Here is a 22,304-nt window from a genome sequence, read left to right as displayed (position 1 = left end):
CACCTCTCTGAAGCACGTACTATTATTACGGAAAAGGGAATGGAAGCACTGGGAGGTTGTACGATCTGCTCAAGGTCACCACCCACCTGGAATGGGGAAGAATCACCACGTGAACCCAAGCAGGCAAGCTCAAAAACCCTGACTCCTAACCACAACGTGGCCCCGCCTCTTAAAAAAACATAGTTAACACATCCTGCCCACATGCTAGGGCCTGGGGAGCCCCCATATATTGCAATACAGTGATGAACTCCCACAAGTCTTCAATGTAAAAATTTTTATCCCAGTTTAAATATGGGGAAACCAAAGGGGGTGGGGGGTGAACCCAAGTGGTCAAGTCACAATCTGATTCTGACTCTAAAGCCTGGCCCTTCACTGATTCACTAGACTAAATGAAACCACTACAGACTGTCTACGACTACCATAAGAAAACTAGAGACTTACGAGACATACCAGCCAAGGCAATGTGTACAGCTTATTCAGATCTAGATTTGAACAAAACATTAAAAAAGCGACAAAGAGTTAGTGTCAGGGGTCTCCATGACCACCACCAAGCTGGTGATTCCTTAGGAGGACTCGGAACTCAGCACCTAGGCACACTCAGGCTGTAATGTGTCACAGCGTTCTCACTCAAAGCATAATCAGCAAGGAGAATGGCCACATGGGGTGAAGTCCAGAGGAAACCAGCCTGAGCTTCCAAGAGTCCTCTCCCAGTGGAGTGACACAGGACCCACTTAATTCCCCCGGCAACAAGTTATGACAACATCTGTGACATTGTGTCCAGCAGGGAAGCTCCTTGAAAACCCAGTGCCCAGTGTTCGCACTGCGGAATGTTCAGGAAGGCAACTCTGACTCCCAGAGGCAGAGCTGATGCTCAATGTGAACGGCACTGTGCGCACAATCAGCTTAGGCTCGGCAAGCTGTTCTTATCAGTTGCGGGGGGCACCCTTCCAAAATCCAAGTTCCAGAGCCACCAAGGGGACCCCTTTGCAAATATAGGCATCTCCCCTTATCCACGGTCTGACCTCCTGCAATTTCGGGTACTAGCAATCAACTGCAGTCTGAAAATATCAAATGGAAAATTCTAGAGATTTTGAAAGAGCCTACATCCACATAACTTTTTTCAGTATAGTTATAATCGTTCTGTTATTATTAGTTATTGTTGTTAGTCTCTTATTGTCTTATTGTACCTAACTTATAACTTAAACTTTACCCCAGGTTTGTATGTATTAAAGAAAAAGTGTGTGTGTGTGTGTGTAAATAGGATTCGGTAATATCTGTGGTTTCAGGCACCCACTGTCAGTCCTAAAACCTCCCCTACGGATAAGCGGGATCCGCTAGAGTTACTCATATTTTTCTTCCTCTGTTCTTGGTGAGTTGCCGACAAGAAATGGCCAACATGTTGTTAGTGGTTTTCAATAATTAGCAAATATTTAGAATAACCCTACGGAAAAACAAAATCTTTAAAGTATACAGAATAATGGCTGTTATGAAAGAGGTTCTCTCTGTCTTGAAACTGTCTTTATTAAATATAAGTCTGGCAGCACCGGGAACTGGCAAGGTTCTTCAATTAAAAAAAAAAAGCAGGGAACAAAAGAGAGAAAGAAAGATTCAAAAAATAAAGGAAAACTGATCCATAAATGAAAAGATTCCTTTACTCTTTGCAACAGAAACTATAGTAGTCACAACACTCAGACAGAAAATAAAGAACAAAAATGAAGAGAGAATAAAAATAAATATCTGCTTGTTTTATATTTTTGCAATAAGCCTCTCTTTTCTTACCTGGAAAAAAAATAAAGTGGTCTAAGTATTTGGAAACAGAAACAGAAGCTCAGAAATATTTCCTCTGTTACTCAACATGTCTGTATGTCTGCCTCTCCGCACCCCGGGCCCCCAACACACCATGGCCCAGCAATTCCATTCCTAGGTAGTTCCCAAGAGAAATGAGACCACATGTGCATAGAGCATTAAGGGCAGTGTTACTTCAATGCAGTTACGGAGTTACTGGAAAACATACACGGACCCTCACAGGCACTGTCTTCCGACTCACTGGCAGGAAAGGAGCCAAACCCCAACCTCTCTCCCAGGTAAAAAGGAAACTGTTTTAAAGATAGGCTTTAAATATTCATCCAATTTTTAAGGGAGCAGAGGCCACTAATTAAGCCTAAGTGTCCCAAAGGGGGAGCCAGTGGCATTCTAAGCAGCGAACAACAAAGTTCCATTTAAGCTTCATCCAACATGGCTAAGAACACCTGGAATATCTACCTCCCTCCTCTCAATGGACTTTGAGAAAAAGAGAAATAAAAATCCTTGAGAAGATCAGAGTCATATCTATGAGCACATCTAATTCAATGTTTACTCATTCAAGTTTACAAAACCCCCAGTTCACTTGTCAGCAGCAGAGTCTGACCACGAGCAGAGACGCCCAATAACTTGCTTTCCCGCTGGCGGCTCTCTGACTGCAAAGGAGAATACACCCAGTGTAGCGTCTGGGTCTTGGAGGAGGAGGCGACTACACGGTGCCATCTGACAGCAGTTCTAAACCAAGAGCTTGCACGGTTCAGTAAAAGGAAAAACAACTTGGGAAGCGAGGGAGGGAATACTGGTACAGAGCTGCCCACCTATACAAAAGCATTTGCTGCCCGGGCTGGTGCAGCTCAGTGGATTGGGTGCAAGCTGCAGACCAAGGGGTCGTGGGTTCGATTCCCACACAGGGCACATGCCTGGGTTGCAGGCCATGTCCCCATTGGGGGCCACATGAGAGGCAACCACACATTGATATTTCTTTCCCTCTCTTTGTCCCTCCCTTCCCCCTCTCTAAAAATAAATAAAAATTTTAAAAATCTTTTAAAAAACAAAACAGCAAAAAAAAAAAAAGCACTTGCCAAACAGGGGAGAAAATGTTTTAAAAACATTTTCACCATTACTGTCAAAATTTTCTAACAGAAAGAACATTTTAATGTCAGAAAGAAAAAAGGAAATGATCTTTACAAAGTGATGCTGTCTTTTTGCTTTTCACCACATCACAAGAAAACGGCTGGACAGATTTTCACCACACGCGGGATGTACGCTTTGGATAATGCAGTAGGGTCAGCCACCTGGGCACAAGGAGAGAATACATTTCCCAGCCTCCCTCATGGTCAGGTGAGGCCGTGTGACACAGTTTTAGCCACGGAACGTGAATAGAAGTGACCTACACCACTTCCAGCCTGGCCCCTAAACCTCCCCCACACACTCATGCTCTTAACCTTCTGTGGCTGGACAGTGATGCCCACAGAGCCTTAACAGTCATGTGTTGACAAGGGGGAGCATCCCTCGGCCTGAAGCCTGCAATAACTATGGGCAGCAGGGTTGCGCTCCCCTCTTCTACCTCAGACTACTTTGGCTCATCATGTGAAAGAGAAAGTTTCTAGTATGTTTACACCACTATACATTTTGAGATCTACTATTACAGCACTTCGCCCACACATGATTTAACTTTAAATATGGGCTATGAATCAGTAATAAAAAGGAAATCCAATTTTTAAGAAGACTTTAGTTTTAAAGAGAGGGGAAGGGGGGGGAACATCAATGTGTGGTCGCCTTTTGCATGCCCCCAGCTGAGGACCTGGCCTATAAACCCAGGCATGTGCCCTGACTGGGAATCGAACTGGCAACCCTTTGGTTCACAGGCCAGTGCTCAATCCACTGAGCCACACCAGTCAGGGCAGAAAACCCAATTTTTAAAGAACAAAAGATTTCAACCGATACCTCCGAAGAACACAGACCAATAGTCAACAAGCATACAGAAAGATGCTTGGCACCATCGACCATCAGAGCAACGCGTGTTACAACTGCAGTCAGATGCCACTTCACGGCCGCCAGGAGAGCTAAAAGCCTGACAGCACCCAGAGCTGACAGGATGTGGAACAACTGGAACCCGCATACACTGGCGATGGCAGTGAAAAATGGTCCAACGCTTTGGAAAAAGGCCAAACAGCTTCTCATAAAACATTCACATACCCTATGACCCAGCAACTCTACTCCTGGGTGTTTCCCAAGAGAAATGAAAGCATATGTGCACAGAGGACTTGTATAAAATTTTTCATAGGAGCTTTATTCATAATAGCCAAACCCTAGAAATAGCCCAGGTATCCAGCAACAGGATAAACAAATGATGGTGTATCATTCAGCAGAATGCACTCAGCAATTTAAAAAAAAAAAAGACTGATACATGCAACAACATGAATCTTAACATTCTTTTTAGTCTTAAAACATTGTTGCTGAATGAAAGAAGTGTTACACAAAAAAGCGATGATTCAAATCAGTGATTCAAAAAGAAAACCCACAGTCGTTGCCTAGAGCAGGATGGCAGGAAATGACCGGGAAAGAGTACGAGGGAGCTTTCCAGGGCGGTGATCACCTTTTATCGGGAATAGGATTCACAGGTGTATGTATCATAGAATGGCCCCCTTAATTCTTGTGTATTTCACTGTGTTTAAGTGTTACCTTAAAAGCACAAGCATTGAGCTCTGGGCATTTGTAAGCTTAGTGTTATGGGGTAAAGTCTACTGACACATACAACTTACTCTGAAAAAAAAAATGGGTTAATGAATGCATGAAGGAATGGATGGATGGAATACATGTAATAAAAGATATATAACAAAATGCTCATTGTAGAGTCTAGATGGTGGACATATGGGTATACACCGCAGAATTCTTTCAACTTTTATGAATGTTAGAAATGTTTGATAATAAAGCATTGAAAAATTATACAGGCTTTGTGACATATGCAAAATTCCTTTCGGGGGTATGAGGTAGAAGTCACTTCAAAAAAAATCAGCTGTTTTCACTCAGAGCATCTAACAGTGAGGAACAACCATGAGGAGCACATCACCAGCAGGGTCTTCATGACTTCACAACAGTTCATGACTCTCCCCAAAAATGAGAAGGCAAGCTAGCCTCAGGATGAAGGGGAGTCCTTTAAAAGAAATACATTTTGTTTTATGAAAAAAATCATTACATTGCTCACATTTTTCTCAATTCACCAAGTACTCATGAAAACTTGTGTGTGGACTGGATCTAGCAACCACTGGGAAAAGTCCTGCCCCCTAGGAGCTGACTTCTGATTCAGACTCTGCCACAAATGAGTTGCGTGTGCTTGACAAACAAGACTCCAAGTTTCTCTGGTTCACTTTGATGAAAAACTTATGAAAAACTGAACTAGCCTACTGGCGCACAATAAAGGACAGGATGGGAGGGATTTTCCAGGCCCTGAGAGAATGGCAGCCTTCTCACAAACAGGGAACTAACTATACATCGATGCATGTGCACCTAGTATTAATACCCATTTCATGAATACTAAGCCAGTTTTGAAAAGGAACACTAGGCAAGATGAGGAAAAACTGAACTCTAGTCCTCTGCCATTAACCAGCTGCCACCAGAACTAAGCAGAACTAAGCCCCTCAGACTCTCTGGGCCAATTCGATAAAGAAGATTTAGGCCAGATGTGCTCTTATCTAATCCAGCTTCCTCAAAGATGCTCCTGAAGACTCTGGGTTCGGGCCAAGAACATTTCACCCACCACCACTGAGCCGAAGCCCTACTCATCTTTAAAGGTCTTGTTCAGGTGTCACCTTCTTTGGGAAGCCTGTCAGGCAAAGTCAGTCCCTCCCTTTACACTTTACAGACACCTATGCAAAGCCCTCCCCACAACAGATGGCAATCACCTTTCTATATTGTGTCCCAGACTAGACTTTGAGCTTCAGGACATCCTAGTTCAGGCCTCACTGGATTTTGTACACCTCCTCCAAGCACAGTGCCTTGTACATGCATGCACCCAAAGAATGCGTGTGAATAAATGCATTAACTAATCCCTTCTGTGGTTTCTAGCCCTAAGATGCTAGGGTTGATGTTTTCCACTGCAAATGAAATAATGGATGTAAAATTCTTTTATTTATTAGTTTTATGCTGTAAAGACTAAGTATCAGTCACCGTGACTGGTGCTGGGGTCATTGAGAAAATAAAACACGGTCCCTAACCCTATGGCAGTCTGCAAATATGAAAGCTTGTAGTTACCCTTGGAGCAAGATCAAAACAGAGCCTGTCCCCACTTCCCCCTTCACTTCCTTTCTGGAAGCTGCAGCTCTCTGCCTCTTTCTACACACGCCTCCATTCCTCCCTCAAACTGCGACCTCTGTCCCAGCTGGCAAAAGTGCAAAATTCAGAGCCAGCCGACCGCGCCCTACAAGCCTGCACCAGCCACCCCTGACAAACCCTGCAGGCCCGCTGCCCCCGCCTCAGAGCCCTCATCCCTCCTCCCTCCTAATGTAACTCCATCTAAAACAAAAAGCAGCCCTATCCCCAGTCCGTAACCAGGAGTACAGCCCAGGAACGTCACCACGCTGGGGGACACCAAGGCCGTTACTCGGGGACATCCAGCTTTCGGAGAGTGCAGGGTGTACCTGTGTGGTACGCTGCTCCTTCCAAACCTTCATCTGGTCGCTGGCTGGATCCCGGCTGTCCGCCATGGTGTCGGGCTGGCTTGCGTCTCGTTATAGGTAACCTCGGCTCTAGCGCCCTCACCCTCGGCAGGCCAGCGTCACCACCCGTCTACTGCCCCAGCTGAAGCGGGTGACTTTAGCTTCGGCCAATCAGCTCCGCCCCTTGTCCCACCCCCTCCCAGAAGGAGGGCTGCCTTCTGATTGGCCCTTGCTGCGCCAGGCAGATGGAATTACAGCCAAGTAAGGGTGGGTCAGAGGGGTCAGGGGCACGGTGGGCGAAGAGTAAGAGGGGTGAGGAGCCTGGTTTTATGGAGGGAGGCACGACCCGCGTACTGGGAGAGGCTGGGGAGCGGTGTGACAAGGAGGGGAGCCACGGCCTCCAAACCCCAGGATTAATGAACCCAGGACGGACACTCCCCTGCCCACCCTGGTTATCATAATCTCTCAGGCTTTCCTGGGAAGTAGCTGTTGGTGGCCTACCAGCTTTTCAGGGGCACTGATGGGTGGGGCTTTGGATTTGGTAAACATGCTCTCAGGTCTTTAAAAGTCAAGAATCTCTTGTTGAAGTCCTCTGGGCAAAAACGAAGTTTTGACATACCCTGAAGTTAGTATTGTTTCCAACTGAAGGATTGACGGGAATTTGGAATAAATTCTGGCACCGATTCTGCAATTAAGTCTCATCTAGTAATCTAACTTTCGAGTGTGACATTTTTTCTTTAAGACAGACTGCGCACAGAAAAACGTGCCATTTTGAAAAAACGTAGAAAAATGAAACATTGACAAGTTCTTGATGGTGTTAGTCGTCTAAAATTCATAGCAAGAAAGGTCAACCTTTTAGAGTCCTCTTTGGATTCACAACTCCCCTTTTTCAACGCCTACTGTGTCCTAGAGGCTGTTAGACAGTTGCTAGACTATCGCTTAATCTTAACAATCTCGTGATGAAAATTTATTATTCCCATTTTAAATACGAAGAATCTGATGCTTAAGAGAGGTGGAGGAACTGACCTAAAGCTTAAAAATTGGCGAAATGTTAGCGCCTAGACCATTTGTCTTCCAATTTCAAAGTGTGGGCCCTGAACCACTATGCAATCCTTCCTATCTAAGAATATTGAAGAATTCTATGTCTTTAGAGAGCAGCATAGTTGAAAAGCAAAATATTTAGTCATTGACTAGTTTGTCATTGTAATCAAATGAATGGAAAGATTCCTCCCCGTCAGGTGTTAAGATTTGTCTTTAAAAGGTGAAAAGTAAAATATTTAGTAAGTCATGGACTAGTTTATCATTTTAATCAAATGGTTGAATGATTCCCCCTGCCAAGTGCTAAAGACTTATCTTGAAACACCTCTGATATATAAATATACTACCATGCTTGTATTAAAAGTTCTCAACTTTTAAGTTTGATTTTGTAAATCAAACCACATATGATATATGTGATATATCATATCTGATAGTGTAAATGTCAGATGTTCTTGATTTTACAAAAGTGCAATATCAAGAATCCGAGTCAGCAATTTTCAAACCTTTTCAATTAGTTCATGGCATACATAAACTAATTACCGGAATTCTGCAACATACCAAAAAATATATGTTTTACTAATCTGACAAAAAAAGTAGATATAATATTGATTCCTTGACACCAGACAGCTATTGTTGTGTTGATTATCTACATTTTTTTATTTGACAATGTAAGAGAACAGAGGTCAGTGCCTCTGACTAAATAGTCGAGTATTGTATGTTTTAAAAATTCTTATGGCTCAACAAACACCAAGTGCTGGCGAGGATGTGAAGAAAAGGGAACCTTCATGTACAGAGATGGGAATACAACCTCTGTGGAAAGCAGTGTGGATTTTCCGAAAAAAAATATAAATGAAACTGTCTTATGACCCAGTGATTCCAGTTCTGGGAATATATCTGAACAAACCTGAACTAATATATAAAAAAAATATGCACCCCTATGTTCGTAGCAGTGTTATCTATAATAGCCAAGATCTGGAAACAGCTCAGATGCCCATCAGTATATGAGTGGGTAAAAAAGCTGTGGTACATTTACACAATGGAATACTACTCAGCCATAAAAAGAAGAAAATCTTGCTTTTTGCAACAGCATGGATGGACTTGGAGAATACTGTGTTAAGTGAAATAAGCCAGTCAGAGAAAGACAAATACCATATGATCTCACTTATATGTGGGGCCTAACAAACAAAATAATTTAACAAACAAAATAGAAACAGAAGCATAGAAATGTAGAACAGACTGACAGCTGTCAGAGGGGAGGGAGGTTGGGGGCAGTGCTAGGTGAAAAAATGGTGAAGAGATTAAGCAAGATATATATACATATATGTGTGTGCAAAATATATGTGATTATGTATATATTACATACATAATTACATATGGTGCTAGCCAGAGGGAAAGGGGGTAGGAAGAGGTGGAAGAGGGCAAAGGGGGATCAATGGGGATGGAACAAGACTTTATTTTGGGCAAAGGACACGTGATGCAGTGTGTGAATGATGTTTTGTTGAGTTGTACACTTGAAACCAAAATGGTTTTGTGAACCAGTGTCACCCCAATAAACCCAGTAAAAACTTCAATACCAGTTGAAAATTATTGATCTAAATCACAAGAGTTTAATTCTGCTGTTTAATTATGCATTGGAAAAGGAGCCCACACATTGATCTTTAGTAGCCTGTATTTCTCCTTCATTACACTTAACACAGTTGTAAAGATGTTACCAGCTGTGTAGTTTTTGCAATGTCTTTTGCTACCCACCCCATCCACACTGCCACTAGAGTGTGAACTCTGTGAGAGCAAGGACCCTTGATTGGCTCTCTGTTGTACTCCTGCATGCCTAAAATTGATCAAGGGCTCTGGGCCAGGGACTGACTGTTCTAATCTTTTCACATGCGTTTGCTCAGTTAACCCTCCCAACAATCCTATGAGTCAGGTACTGATGTGATTCTCACTTTACAGATTAGGAAGCTGAGACATAAAAAAGTTAAATGAATAACCGGCCCAAGGTTACACTAGTGTTAAGGGACAGAGCCAGAGTCTAGTCTTGTCCACTCGTCTCCAGAGCCCATTGTGTACTGAATAAGTAAATGTTGAAAGAATGGAGCTAATAATTTTCTCCTTTAACTAAGATAAATATTAACCAAATAAATAAAAAGAGATGTGGAGTTATACATTAACCTTTGTTCTTTATATGAACATTGTTCTGTGGGGGTTTTTTTGTTTTGTTTTCTCGTTCCCATTACTGTTGGTTTGGATTCCTGAGGAATTGTTTTCAGTGAGAGAGGAGTGGAGAAGCAAGACTCTTTCAGATCATGTCCTGTCTTGTACATGAAAATAAGGTGTGTATGTATATGTAATGGCAATGAATTTATATTGGCTACCAAGGTAGAATTCTATTCACTGGCTTCATGACTGTAATTTGCATAGAGTTTAACTGTGAACACTTGTAAAAATCAGCCCTAGTTTAAAAATACATTAAACCACATCTGTTGAACTCCTAAAGGGAATTCCAAATGAATGGGTCAGTAAACAAATTTGGTACCAAATTTTTACATTCTATTAATATAAACACAGGAATGTTTTTGTTGACATTGAATGGAACTGTAATTTAGAAAAGGCTGTTCTCTGTTCAGAACCTAACACAATAAAATGTACTAGCACAAAAGATAGTAATATTATTTACCCTGCTATCACCGAATCTAAAACGAAGCTTACAAAGTAGGCCATAAAATAAGTATTTAAGAGAAAAAGTTGGGTACTTAACTAGGAACCTTTACTGAAAAATTTTCTTTCATCCGTATGAAAATGAACTATGTCTTGTTGAATGTCAGGTGTATAAAGCAGGTAAGGAGTGAGAGAAAGCTAGATAATTTTTATTTCTGAGATGTAGAGCAGAGAATGCTCCACATATGCCAATTTTATGCTCTTCACAACGTCCCTGCGAGGTAAAGGCAGGGGCAGGAGAAAAGAAAGAACATGGTGTGAGAAAGGAGACGTGTGGTGCACGGATGCAATCCAGGAGCCCCTGGAGGAAAGAACATAAACAGAACAGCAGCTATACGATTCAGCCACTGCCGAGGAGGCCTGAGCACGCAGGAGAAGGAAGTGGACTTCGAGTTAAAATGTGCCAGTAGTTTTACGTGTGGTAATGGCATGCACCCTCTGTTCTGCCGATTTTACTTGACCACATCTGCTACTTTAATAAGAACGGTGCTGTAGAGGAAGGTAGCTCAGATGTCCCATGGGATAGGCACAATTGCAACTGTCTTAAGGGGGAAAAGAGCTCCATGTGCCTTTTCTCTCCCAGGCCTCATGTGTGATGCTATTTGATGTGTGTGTTTGAGAAAAACACAGAGACAAGGATACAGAATTTGTTATTGCCTTAACTTTTTTCTGACTTTAAAAGGACTGTAGGCTTACTAATGAAGGCATGGAAAATACGGAATAATATACAAAATAAACAATCAGCCATGGGAGGTAACAGGTATCTTTCTTAACCAATATTTTCTCTCATATGTATGTAGTGTGTGTGTATGTGTTAGAAAAGAGAGAACCATATAACATATATAATTCTGTGTATTGCTTCTTTTTAATTTTTAAAACATTTTGTTTCACCTGAATTTATATGGTACAAAAGTATTACAAGCTTGAATATGTCATCCAGGTAGAATAAGGTTCTTTCTTCAGGTCAACCATCCTTTAGAAGCAAATAAATAAGAGACAGGAAAATGACAGTCAAGAAAATGACATTCCGACTGTCTTTGAAAGAAGGAATGGAATGTGGTCATGGATTCATTATGTAAGAGTATGCAGGCCTAGAGAGACAGCCAGGAGGTGCTGAGTGCCAGAGAAGGGGCAAGTTGCAGAGTCAGCGAGGTGAAGGGGGGAAGAAAAGATTCTCAGCTGTCCCCCATCCTGATAGCGAAGGTCAGCCAGAGCCTCCAACTTCTAAGGTCATAGGATGAATGTCCATTAAAACAGCCAGTTTCCACCAAGCAAGGGGGTCTATTGCCCTGTCTTATCACCAATATGGAACCCTGCTCCAGAATATATGGACATAGAGAGATTCAATTCTGAGACATGTGACATGAAGCAAAATTCTCCTTATGGTGTCAAGTGTGAACAGCAATTGCTTCGTGCAATCTGAAAACAGAGGTCTGTTTACTTTCTTAAAAAAGAAGGTCTTACGGATACAATGTACAATAAATACTCGCATTATAGGTTTACTGTCTACCTCATTTTCTTCAAGCAGTTTAAAACTTGCCCTGTTTATCCCTCCTAGCCCTCCATTTTTGTTCTGTACCACATCTTCCTCTCTTTATTCTTCTTAGAAAGCGCTAGCTTAATTCTCTGGAACCTTGCCCTGGGATTGCATCTTTCGCAATTCCACCACATCCAGCATCTTGAGATCCAGGGAATAACCGTTACTGTTAACTTCCTCCTTCCTCCCTGGCCTCTGATATGGGAAGCAATTTATCTGATGTATGAACTATACATGATTCACTAAGAGAACTTGTAAAGGGCCCAGTTCTTTCACTGAATGCCCTTTTAATCTCTGCCTCCTAGAAGTACAGAGAAGTACCAAAGTTGCGTTACCTGGCGTAGGGGCCTGTAATTTACCACTGCACACTCTCAGGAAGGTCTCCCCCATCACGGGTCACTGCATTGGACATTACAGATCCCCCCAGCATTCCCCAGCATACCGTCCTTGCTTCATCCATTCTCCATGGCACTTCTTACTTTCATTCAACACATTATAGAACCAACTTAATTTGAATACTGTACATTTTCCACTTGAACAGAAGCTCCAAGAGGATAGGTGGGGTTTTGTTTTTGTCCTTGTTGTTTTTTTTCTTTTTTCAGATTTTACTTACTTATTTTTAGACAGGAGGGGAAGGAGGGAGAAAGAAAGGGAGAGAAATATTTATGTGAGAGAGAAACACGACAGGTTGCCTCTCGTATGCACCCCAACCAGGGCTAAACCTACAACCCCGGCATGTGCCCTGATTGGCAATGAAACTGGCGACCCTTTGCTTGGCGAGATGATGTCCAGCCAACTGAGCCACCCAATCAGGGTTGTCTTTGTTTTTTTCTGTTTGTCCTCAGCACCTGGAAGTTTTCTGACACTCAGTAGGCATTCAACCCACATTTGATTAAAGGAATGAACAAACAGATGAAATACCATATTTTGCTGTGTATAATGCACACTTTTTGCCCAAATTTTTGAGAAAAAAATAAGGGTGCACATTATACATGGGTAGTACCTGAAATAATACCTTGTATCTGTGCTTGTGTTTTGTAATTATTTGTTACATAAAATTTTTTTGTATCATAATATGTTCAAAAATAAATGCTAAAATTCCTTTATAATACAAGAAACAAATATATAAATAAAGAAATGAATAATTGGATTAAAAATTTAAATGAAAGATTTCTTTCCTGAAAGTTTGGACCAGAAACGTGGGTTCACATTATACACAGCAAAATACGGTAATATGGCGCACTCACACCAGGAAGGACCGTGCTGCAAGGGAGAGTAGGTAACAGTTTGCCGTAAGTGATTTGGTAAGATCCTCCGCTCAAATATATTACACCCTCTCGTTTTAATTTAAAATATACATTTCTTCAATGTGAAAATATTGAGATAATTTGTGAGATTTAATTAGACCATAAATTTCATATAAATAATAATAATATATATGTCAAATTACCTAGTTTTGATCTTTGCACTGTGGTTGTGCAAGAGAATGTTTTTTCTTGGAAAATAGATATTGAAGTATTCAGTGGTAAAGAGGCATGATGTCTACAATATACTCACAAATGGTTCAGAAACACACATACACACACACACACAAATAAAGAGACCAGTCAAATGATGAAACAGATAGAGAAAATGTAAACTCTTGAAGCTGGGTAAGGAGTAAAAATGTGTTATTTGTATTATTTTTGTAATTTTCTGCACTTTTAAGTTTATATCAAAGTTAAAGTTTACCAAAAAATGTAAATACATTTCTAGAAGGGGGTATATATAATTACCCGTGTATGTGTGTGTATATATATCTATGTATATGTGTGTATGTGTGCATATATACATATATATGTGTGTGTATACACACACACACACACACACACACATATATATATATATACATATATATAGTCATTCAATAGCTGACTGAGAGCCAGAATGGGGCCCAGTTCAGGCCATATATGGGGTCAGGGGAGTAATAGCAAGAAAAAGGAAAAGAAAACTGAGGAAGTGGAAGCCACTGAATTTAAATTTTACCAACATCATAACTTCACCTTGAACCCAATGAAGAGATTTTGGGTAGGAAAAATTTAAGACACAAAAACAGAAATTAAAAAGTAAGAAGAGGATATAGCCCTGGTTGGTGTAGCTCAGTGGATTGAGGGCTGGACTGAGAACCAAAGGGTTGCCAGTTTGATTCCCAGTCAGGGCACATGCCTGAGTTATGGGCCAAGTCCCTGGTAGGGTGCACACGAGAGGCAACCACACATTGATGTTTCTCTTCCTCTCTTTCTCCCTCCCTTCCCCTCTCTCTAACAATAAATAAATAAATAAAATCTTTTTTTAACGAGTATATAAACTCAGATAATCAGGCTATACAGAGAAATGGTCATGTGATTTTCTTAATTCTTAAGCATATTATAAAATTTAATGTACTAATACTTATAAAGCCCTGAGGCCATCTGACAACAAGTACTGTAAGCTTACTTCATATTATTATCCTGGGGTAAGGAATTACTCAGCAATGAATAGTTGTTTCTGACTTTTTCATTACTGTACAATTAGTTTAGTAAATATTGGATATTATCTGCAGAACAGGCACTGATTTCATGGCCACCTTCGGTGGTATTTCGAACGTGACCTGTCTTGCTGTAGGATTATGTTATTTTGGGTTAGAGATTATTACATTTATTGTTCTGTTGACAGCAACCCTTACAAGACAACATTCGATGTCTAAAGGTAATTGTGTCAGAAAAGCACTGTACTTGTAACAGCATGCATTCCTTGCACAGTCTGCGCTTCTGACATCCCATTGTCTCTAGTAAAAACTCAATCACAAAGTAAAACCTTGTTCAAAGAAAAGTATCATGATGTTGGAAAGGGGCTGAAGCAGCAGAAGCCCACGATGAGCAAAAGGTGCCAAAAATATGTCACCAAGACCCTTCACCCCTCGACAAACCCCACAGGGAGCACGGTGGTTGGGAGAAGGATTCAGCAGTGGCTGCATGGCCAGGGCATTCAACATAAACTATGCAGAGAGCATTGCACTGGTGTGCAGACAGGGGAAGTGTGCCGTTTGTGCCAGGAAAAGCAAATGTCCCCTTATATCATATTCCCCCATGGTATTTTACTCTTTGCCCTTCCCAGCATACCAACATGAAATCCCTTTGCCCTACAGATGCAAAAAATTACTCATAACTCTCAGAATATTATGTAATATAAAACATGACAGTTTATAAAATCAGCCACATAAATTATGAAACTAAAGTCAAAGTTCTATCCATTCTGTACCATTCTTAAAAAAAAAAAAGAAAAGAAGAGAAAAAGGGTATCATTTTAAAGATAGAAATTTAAAAACAGGCTTCCAGTCGAAATGGAGGTGTATATAGACATGCTTTGCCTCTTCACGCAACCACAAAAAGAATTACAACTAAATCTCAAAACAAGTAACACCCAGAACCATCAGAAAAACAAGCTGTATGGAAGTCCAACAACCAAGGATTTAAAGACCAGCAGAGAGATAAAGAGACGTGGTGTGGCCCAGAGAGGTGGAGGCAGCAGAACAGGCATGGGCAGTCCCACACTCACATGTGGTAGATAAAGATCAGGAGGAGTACCTTGAGAGTGAGAGATCCCAGTCCCAGGCCAGACAGCACAGCCCAGGGTTCCAGAACCAGGAAGATAAATCCACATAACTTCTGGCTATAAAGACTACTGGGAGCCCCTGGCTGGTGTAGCTCAGTCGATTGGGCATGAGCCTGCGAACCACACGATCGCAGTTCGATTCCCAGTCAGGGCACATGCCTGGGTTGCAGGCCAGTTCACAGCGGGGGACTCACAAGAGGCAACCATACATTGATATATCTCTCCCTCTCTCCTTCCCTTCTCCTCTAAACATAAATAAATAAATAAATAAATAAATAAACCCACTGGGGGTTAGGGCAGTGAAGGAAACTGCCAGATTTTCAGGAGACTCTGCTTAAAGGGCCCACATGGTCTTAAAATGTACACAAACCCAGCCACTCCAGGATTCAACACCAGGGCAACACCTAGAAGGGCACCAGTTACACACAGGAAGAAGGTAAGTAAGTGGAAATGGGCAAGTGCCAGGCAAACCTCCAAAAGCCAGGCAGTGGCACAGTCCCCTCTCCAAGCGCTCCCCCCACACAGAGACACCAGTGGGTAAAGCAGGTTGCCCCATCTGGGCGATTGCCTAAGGCTCCTCCTCACACAATTTACAAGTGCCTTTTCTACAACAGGCCACACTACTACATCAGGGAGTCAAAGCAGCTCTACTGAATACACAGAAACAAACCCAGGGAGGCTGCCAAATGGAGGAGACAAAGAGATATGGCCCAAATGAAAGAACAGAATGAAACTCCAGAAAAAGAACTAAATGAAACTGAGATAGTCAACCTATCAGATGCAGAGTTCAAAACACTGGTGATCAGGATGCTCAAATAACTCATTGAGTATGACAACAACATAAAGGAAGAAATGAAGGTTACACGAATTGAAATAAAGAAAAATCTACAGGGAACCAGCAGTGAAGGGGAGGAAGTCAGGACAAATCAATAATTTGGAACACTAGAAAGAAATGAACATTCAACCAGAAGAGCAATAAGACACAAGAATTCAAAAAGGCTAGGATAGTGTAAGAATGCTCTGGGACATCTCCAAATACGCCAACAGCCAAATCATAGGGACGCCAGAAGGAGAAGAGAAAGAGAAATGAATAGAAAACTTATTTGAAAAAATAATGAAATCAATGGAACGGACCAGAAGGAAGAACAAAACATCCCACCAGAAAGGAATGAAGAAATGAGAATTCAAAACAACGAGGAGAGGCTTAGGAACCTCCGGGACATCTTTAAACGTTCCAACATCCGGATTATAGGGGTACCAGAAGGGGGAAAGAAACAGCCACGAGTGGAAAACGTATTTGAACAAATAATAAAGGAGAACTTCCCCAGTCTGGCAAAGGAAATAGACTTCCAGGAAATCCAGGAAGCTCAGAGAGTGCCAAAGAAGTTGGACCCAAGAAGGAACACACCAAGGCACATCATAATTACATTAGCCAAGACCAAAATGAAGGAGAGAATCCTAGAAGCATCAAGGGATAAGGGGACAGTCACCTACAAAGGAGTACCCATCAGACTGTCAGCGGATTTCTCAAAAGAGACCTTACAGGCAAGAAGGGGCTGGAAAGAAGTATTCCAAGTCATGAAATCCAAAGACCTACAGCCAAGATTGCTTTATCCAGCAAAACTTTCATTTAGAATGGAAAGACAGATCAAGTGCTTCTCAGATAAGGTCAAGTTCAAGGAGTTCATCATCACCAAGCCCTTATTATATGAAATGCTAAAGGGACTTATATAAGAAAAAGAAGATGAAAAATATGAACAGTGAAAGGACAGCAAACACGCAGTTATTAACAACCACACCTAAAACAAAAGCAAACCAAGAGGACAGCTAGATCAGGAGTGGAACCATAGAAATGAAAAACACATGGAGGGTTAGAAACAGGGGGGTGGGAGGGGGAGAAGGGGGAAGGCACAGAAAATAGCATAGATGGTAGGTAGAAAGTAGATAGGGGGGAGGGCGAGAATAGTGGGGGAAATATAGAATCTAAAGAACTTGAGACACATGGTTATAAACTAAGGGGGGGAGAATGGTGGGAGAGGGAGTGTGTGGATGGAGGGGAATGAAGGGGGGAATAGAACAACTGTAATGGTATAATCAATAAAATATATTTTAAAAAAAATAATAATAATGAAAGAAACGTCCCTAATTTGGCAAAGGAAATAGACATACAAGTGCAGGAAGCACAGAGTCCCAAATAAATGGGACTCTTAAATAATTGGGTTGGACCCAAAGAGGCCCACACCAAGACACATCATGTCTAAAATGCCAAAGGTTAAAGATAAAGAGAGAATCTTAAAAGCAGTGAGAGAAAAGCAGAACATTACCTTCAAAGGAGTTCCTGTAAGACTATCAGCTGATTTCCCAAAAGAAATGTGGCAGGCAAGAAGTATTCAAAGTGATGAAAAGCAAAGACCTACAACCTAGATTACTCTATCCAGCAAAGCTATCATTTAGAATGGAAAGACAGTTAAAGTTCTTCCCAGACAAAGTAAAGTTAAAGGAGTTCATCATTACCAAGTCGTTATCACATGAAATGTTAAAGGGACTTGTTTAGGAAAAAGAAGAAGGTCAAAACTATGAACAATAAAATGGGAACAGATTCACAGCTATCAACAACTGAATCTTAAGAAAACAAACTAAGCAAACAAGCAGAACAGGAACAGAATCATAGATACGGAGATCATTTGGAGGTCAGCTGGGAGGGGGAAGGAGAAGAATGGAGGAAAAGGTGCAGGGCTTAAAAAGCATAATTGGTAGATACAAAATAGACAGCGATAGTTAAGAACAGTATAGGAAATAGTGAAGCCAAAGAACTTACGTATATGCACGATCCATGGACATGAACTAAGCCGGGGTAGGATTGCTGGAGGGAATGGAGGTACCAGGCAGAAGGGGGCAAAGGGGAAAAATTGGGACAAATGTAATAACATAATCAATAAAAATATACTCTCCAAAAAGAAATTTAAAAGCAGAAAAAATTGTGAGTACAGACATGAGGAGAGCCCTCTCTACACCATGTCAGAACACCCAAACACTCCACTCCCAACCCTTCCACCACCCTGATTATGACCACATCTAGGGAATGAAAAGCAGATTAAAACATTGTCACCACAGCCAATATTTGCAGCGAATATCCTTTTCCTCCAAAGCCTTCGAAATTTGTGAATGTGGAGCCAGGAAGTCTGAATCATAATTAAATTCAGATGTGCTATTATTTTATACTCTTGTGTACCTAAAAGAAGCAATGCCCTGGGGACCAACGCTAGTGCCTTCCTGAGAGAGTCCCAAGCCACACACTGGGCTGGGAGAGCAGATTTAGCTGTGGGGACTGGGCGGTAAAGGAAGGTTTGGAAGGAACTAAAAAGATGGTGGTGAGTTGATGCAGATTACAAAGTCTTGCCTCTTTAGGAAAAAGAGAGGGTGGAGGAAGGAAGGGAGAGAAGGAGGAAATTAGAGAAAGTAGAAATGGTAATCAAGACTAAATCTCAACTCAGAAATGCTGAGCAAAGTCCTGTTTATTCTAGCAAGGCCCAAGGGACAGTGGCTGAAGAAGGGATTAAAATGGAGAGGTGGAGGAAGCAGAGCCTCGCAATAAGAGACCTTTCCACTTAGAGAAAGTTCCACTTAGAGCTGCACTTGCCTGGGAGATAGCAAAACTGACATTGTGTAAATGGTTCTCGGTTACCTGCATGCCCCGGAAATCTCCGGAAATCTCCCTGGAACCTGTTTCCTGACCAGGTCTGGTTTTCACCAGCACACAAGCCTGTGGACTTGTTTTCTCTCCAAGTGCTAGTTCTCAATCTTTCATCTGGAGTAGCTAACAAACAACCCTTGACTTTTTTCCCCCTTGGCAAAACTTCTCAGTAAATTCTTCTTTAAGGTGTGTTCTATTGGCCTGGCAAGTTTTTTTTTTTTTTTAAAGAAAAAAAAAAAAGACAGTTTTCAGTTCAAAGGATTTTTTTTTACACAGAACCATAAACAAGAAAGGTAAGTGCCAAGGTACACATGACCTAAAAGTGACTCTAGCCCCCAAAAGACCCGTAAAACCAGATAAAGTCTGGAAAGAACCAGCTAAGGCTCCCCAATTCCAAGTCAGGGAGGGAGGACAACTGAAGAGAGATAGGCAGACTGGAATAATAAGACATGTGTGGCCTCTGCGAATGCAGTTTCGGGAACCTGCCACTGCTGGCCCTCCACCTCCATCCCAACGCCTTTGATCCCCTGGTTACAACAAGGGAAAACTGGAAAAACCTTCCTTCTTGCTAGAACTGTCAGCACAGTTCATAACTTGGAGCCCAGGTCCATGCTGCCAATGGCAACACTGTATCCTAGCATCTCTTTCAACAGGCCCCCATTACTGTCACTACGGCAATGGCCACCTTCTCGCCTTTGGTTGCCATGGGCTCACAATCTTTTGCTGCCCATCCAGGTACCTCCCCTGATCACTGCTGATATGCCCACCATACAAGGAGACCAAACATCCATGTGGTTTTGCCTGGGACTGAAGGGTTCTTAGGTTTATATGTGGGACTTCCGCTACTAAAACGGGGAAGTCCCAGGCAAAAAAAGGTATGAGGGGAGACCTGGAAAAACCCAGAATTATCTTACAGAAGGCAGGCCCTTTATGTATAGGCTTCTGCCACTAGGTGAGTGTCCTAGGAACTCATCTGGATCAGTGTACCAGCTAGTGATGTTGGGAGAGGCTGTGTTTGGCTTCAGTAAAAAAAAAAATTTTTTTGAAGACTCTTTCAAAGTGTTTGCCCATTTCGTGATGGGTGATTTATAAGTGCACTGCCCACCCCACACTGAGTGTGGCCTGACTCCAAGCCCCACCCTCCCTATTCACCTGATCTCACCCCAAGTAACTTTTTTAGTCCCCCCTCCCGCCAATGAAAAAAGTTCTCAAAAGGAAACATTTTGCCGATGTAGAGGAGGTGACACAAAAATGGCAGAAGCACAAAAAGGCATCAAAATCAATGAGTAAAAAACTGTTTCAAGCAGTGGGAAAAACATCTTGATAGGGGTACTGCATCGAACAGAGAGAACTTTTAAGATGACTGAAGTTTAAACATGTTTTTTCAACACGGGGGCAGAAGCAAACATCGTTCAGCAGCGAATCATCCACCCACGTGGAGCTATTGCCCACCCCAACAGAGAGAACTTAACACCATCCAGGGGTCCTTAGGCTGAAGTTAGAGCAAGTAATTTGATAAAAATTTGGCAGGGTTCCCTTTTCAGGGAAAGGCGGAGCTGGCCAGAGGAATCAAAATCATAGCACAGAATCCTACCCAGTCTCACAGTGCAAAAGAGGAGCTGGAACTGGGCTTCACCGCAGGGAAAGGAGGTGCCGTAAACCTGTGGATGATAACAAAAAACAACCTAAAACTCAGAACACAGAGTCACAGGAAGAATGGTTAATACATATTATCAATTCAAAAGTATTCAGGATCAGCCATGGCATAAGAAAATTTGAAATGCTCTGAAATCTTACAAATCCTATATATATAAAAAAAGGTTAATGTGGATTCTCCCAAATTTCAAAACAAATAGTAAACTTTAAATGGCATGACCAGTAGCAAGTTGTAAAGTTGAAATAAAATGTTTCTCGACTATTAATAAGAAACACAAATTTTGATGAACTATGCTAAAAGATTTATTTACTTTTTTAAAACTATATATTTTTGGTTATGCTATTACAGTTGTCCTGATCTTTCCCCTTTCACCAAATTACCACCCACTCCCTCAGGCAATCCTCACACCATTGTTCACGTCCAAGGGGCATTCGTATAAGTTCTCTGGCTACTCCATTTTCTATACTGTACTTTACATCCCCATGGCTATTCTGTAACTACCCATTTGTACTTCTTAATCCCCTCACCTCATCACCCATTCCCCCCCACACCTTCCTCCCATCTGGCAACCATCAAAACACTGTCTGTATCCATGATTCTGTCCCTGTTCTCCTTGTTGGCTTAGTTTGGTTTTTACATTCAATTGTTGAGAGAAACATTTTTTGTCATTTTATTATTTATAGTTTAGATCTTCTTCTTTTTGTTAGATAAGTCCCTTTAACATTTCACATAATAATGGTTTGGTGAGGATAAACTCCTTTAGTTTTTTCTCGTCTGGGAAGCTGTTTATCTGCTCTTTGATTCTAAATGATAGCTTTGTGGTTAGAGCAATCTTGGCTATAGGTCCCTGCTTTCCATGACTTTGAATATTTGTTGCCAATTCCTTCTAGCCTGCAAGGCTTCTTTTGAGAAGTCAGCTGACAGTTTTATGGGAACTCCCCTGTAGGTAACTAACTGCTTTTTCTCTTGCTGCTTTTAAGATTCTCTCTTTATCTCTTACCTTTGGCATTTTGATTATGATGTGTCCTGGAGTGAGCCTCTTTGCATCCATCTTGTTTGGGACTCTCTGTGCTTCCCGAACCTATAAGTTTATTTCCTTCACCAAATTAGGGAAGTTTTCTTTCACTATTTTTTTCAAATAGATTTTCCAATTTCTTGCTCTTTCTTTTCTCCTTCTCTCAGCCCTATGAGGTGAATGTTGGACCTCTTGAAATTGTCCCAGAGGCTGCTTATACTTTCTTCATTATTTTTGGATTCTTTTTTCTTCTGGTTGTAATTGTTTGGTTTTTGCTTCTTTATGTTCCAAATCATGGTTTGATTCTTGGTTTCATCCACTCTACTGTTGTTTCCCTATAAATTGTTCTTTATTTCAATTAGTATATCCTTCACTTCTGACTGGATTTTTTATGCTGTTAAGTTCCTCACTAAGTTCCTTGAGCATCCTTATAACCAGTGTTTTGAACTCTGCATCTGATAGATTGCTTAGGTATGTTGTGTTTAGCTTTTTTTCTGGAGTTTTAATCTGTTCTTTCATTTGAGCCATGTTCATCTTCTTGCCTTGGCAGCCTCCCC

The 22,304-nt window shown here is 41.5% G+C and overlaps 1 protein-coding gene across 1 annotated transcript in view; it reads right to left on the bottom strand.

Moving 5' to 3' along the window:
* Positions 1-6,603, bottom strand: part of CAT (catalase) — a 35,006-nt gene extending 28,403 nt beyond the window's left edge. Inside the window, exon 1 of the mRNA XM_037040488.1 lies at positions 6,441-6,603. Within this exon, the coding sequence (XP_036896383.1) occupies positions 6,441-6,506 (66 nt within the window). The 5' untranslated portion in view covers positions 6,507-6,603. The remainder of the gene's footprint in view (positions 1-6,440) is intronic.
* Positions 6,604-22,304: the final 15,701 nt, after the last annotated feature.

The sequence above is a fragment of the Sturnira hondurensis genome, unplaced genomic scaffold (genome assembly GCF_014824575.4).
Source record: "Sturnira hondurensis isolate 20B ecotype Veracruz unplaced genomic scaffold, ASM1482457v3 Scaffold0002638, whole genome shotgun sequence".
Classification (NCBI taxonomy): domain Eukaryota; kingdom Metazoa; phylum Chordata; class Mammalia; order Chiroptera; family Phyllostomidae; genus Sturnira; species Sturnira hondurensis.
The sequence above is the reverse complement of the archived record's forward strand: the minus strand, read 5'-3'. Positions and strand labels throughout refer to the sequence as shown.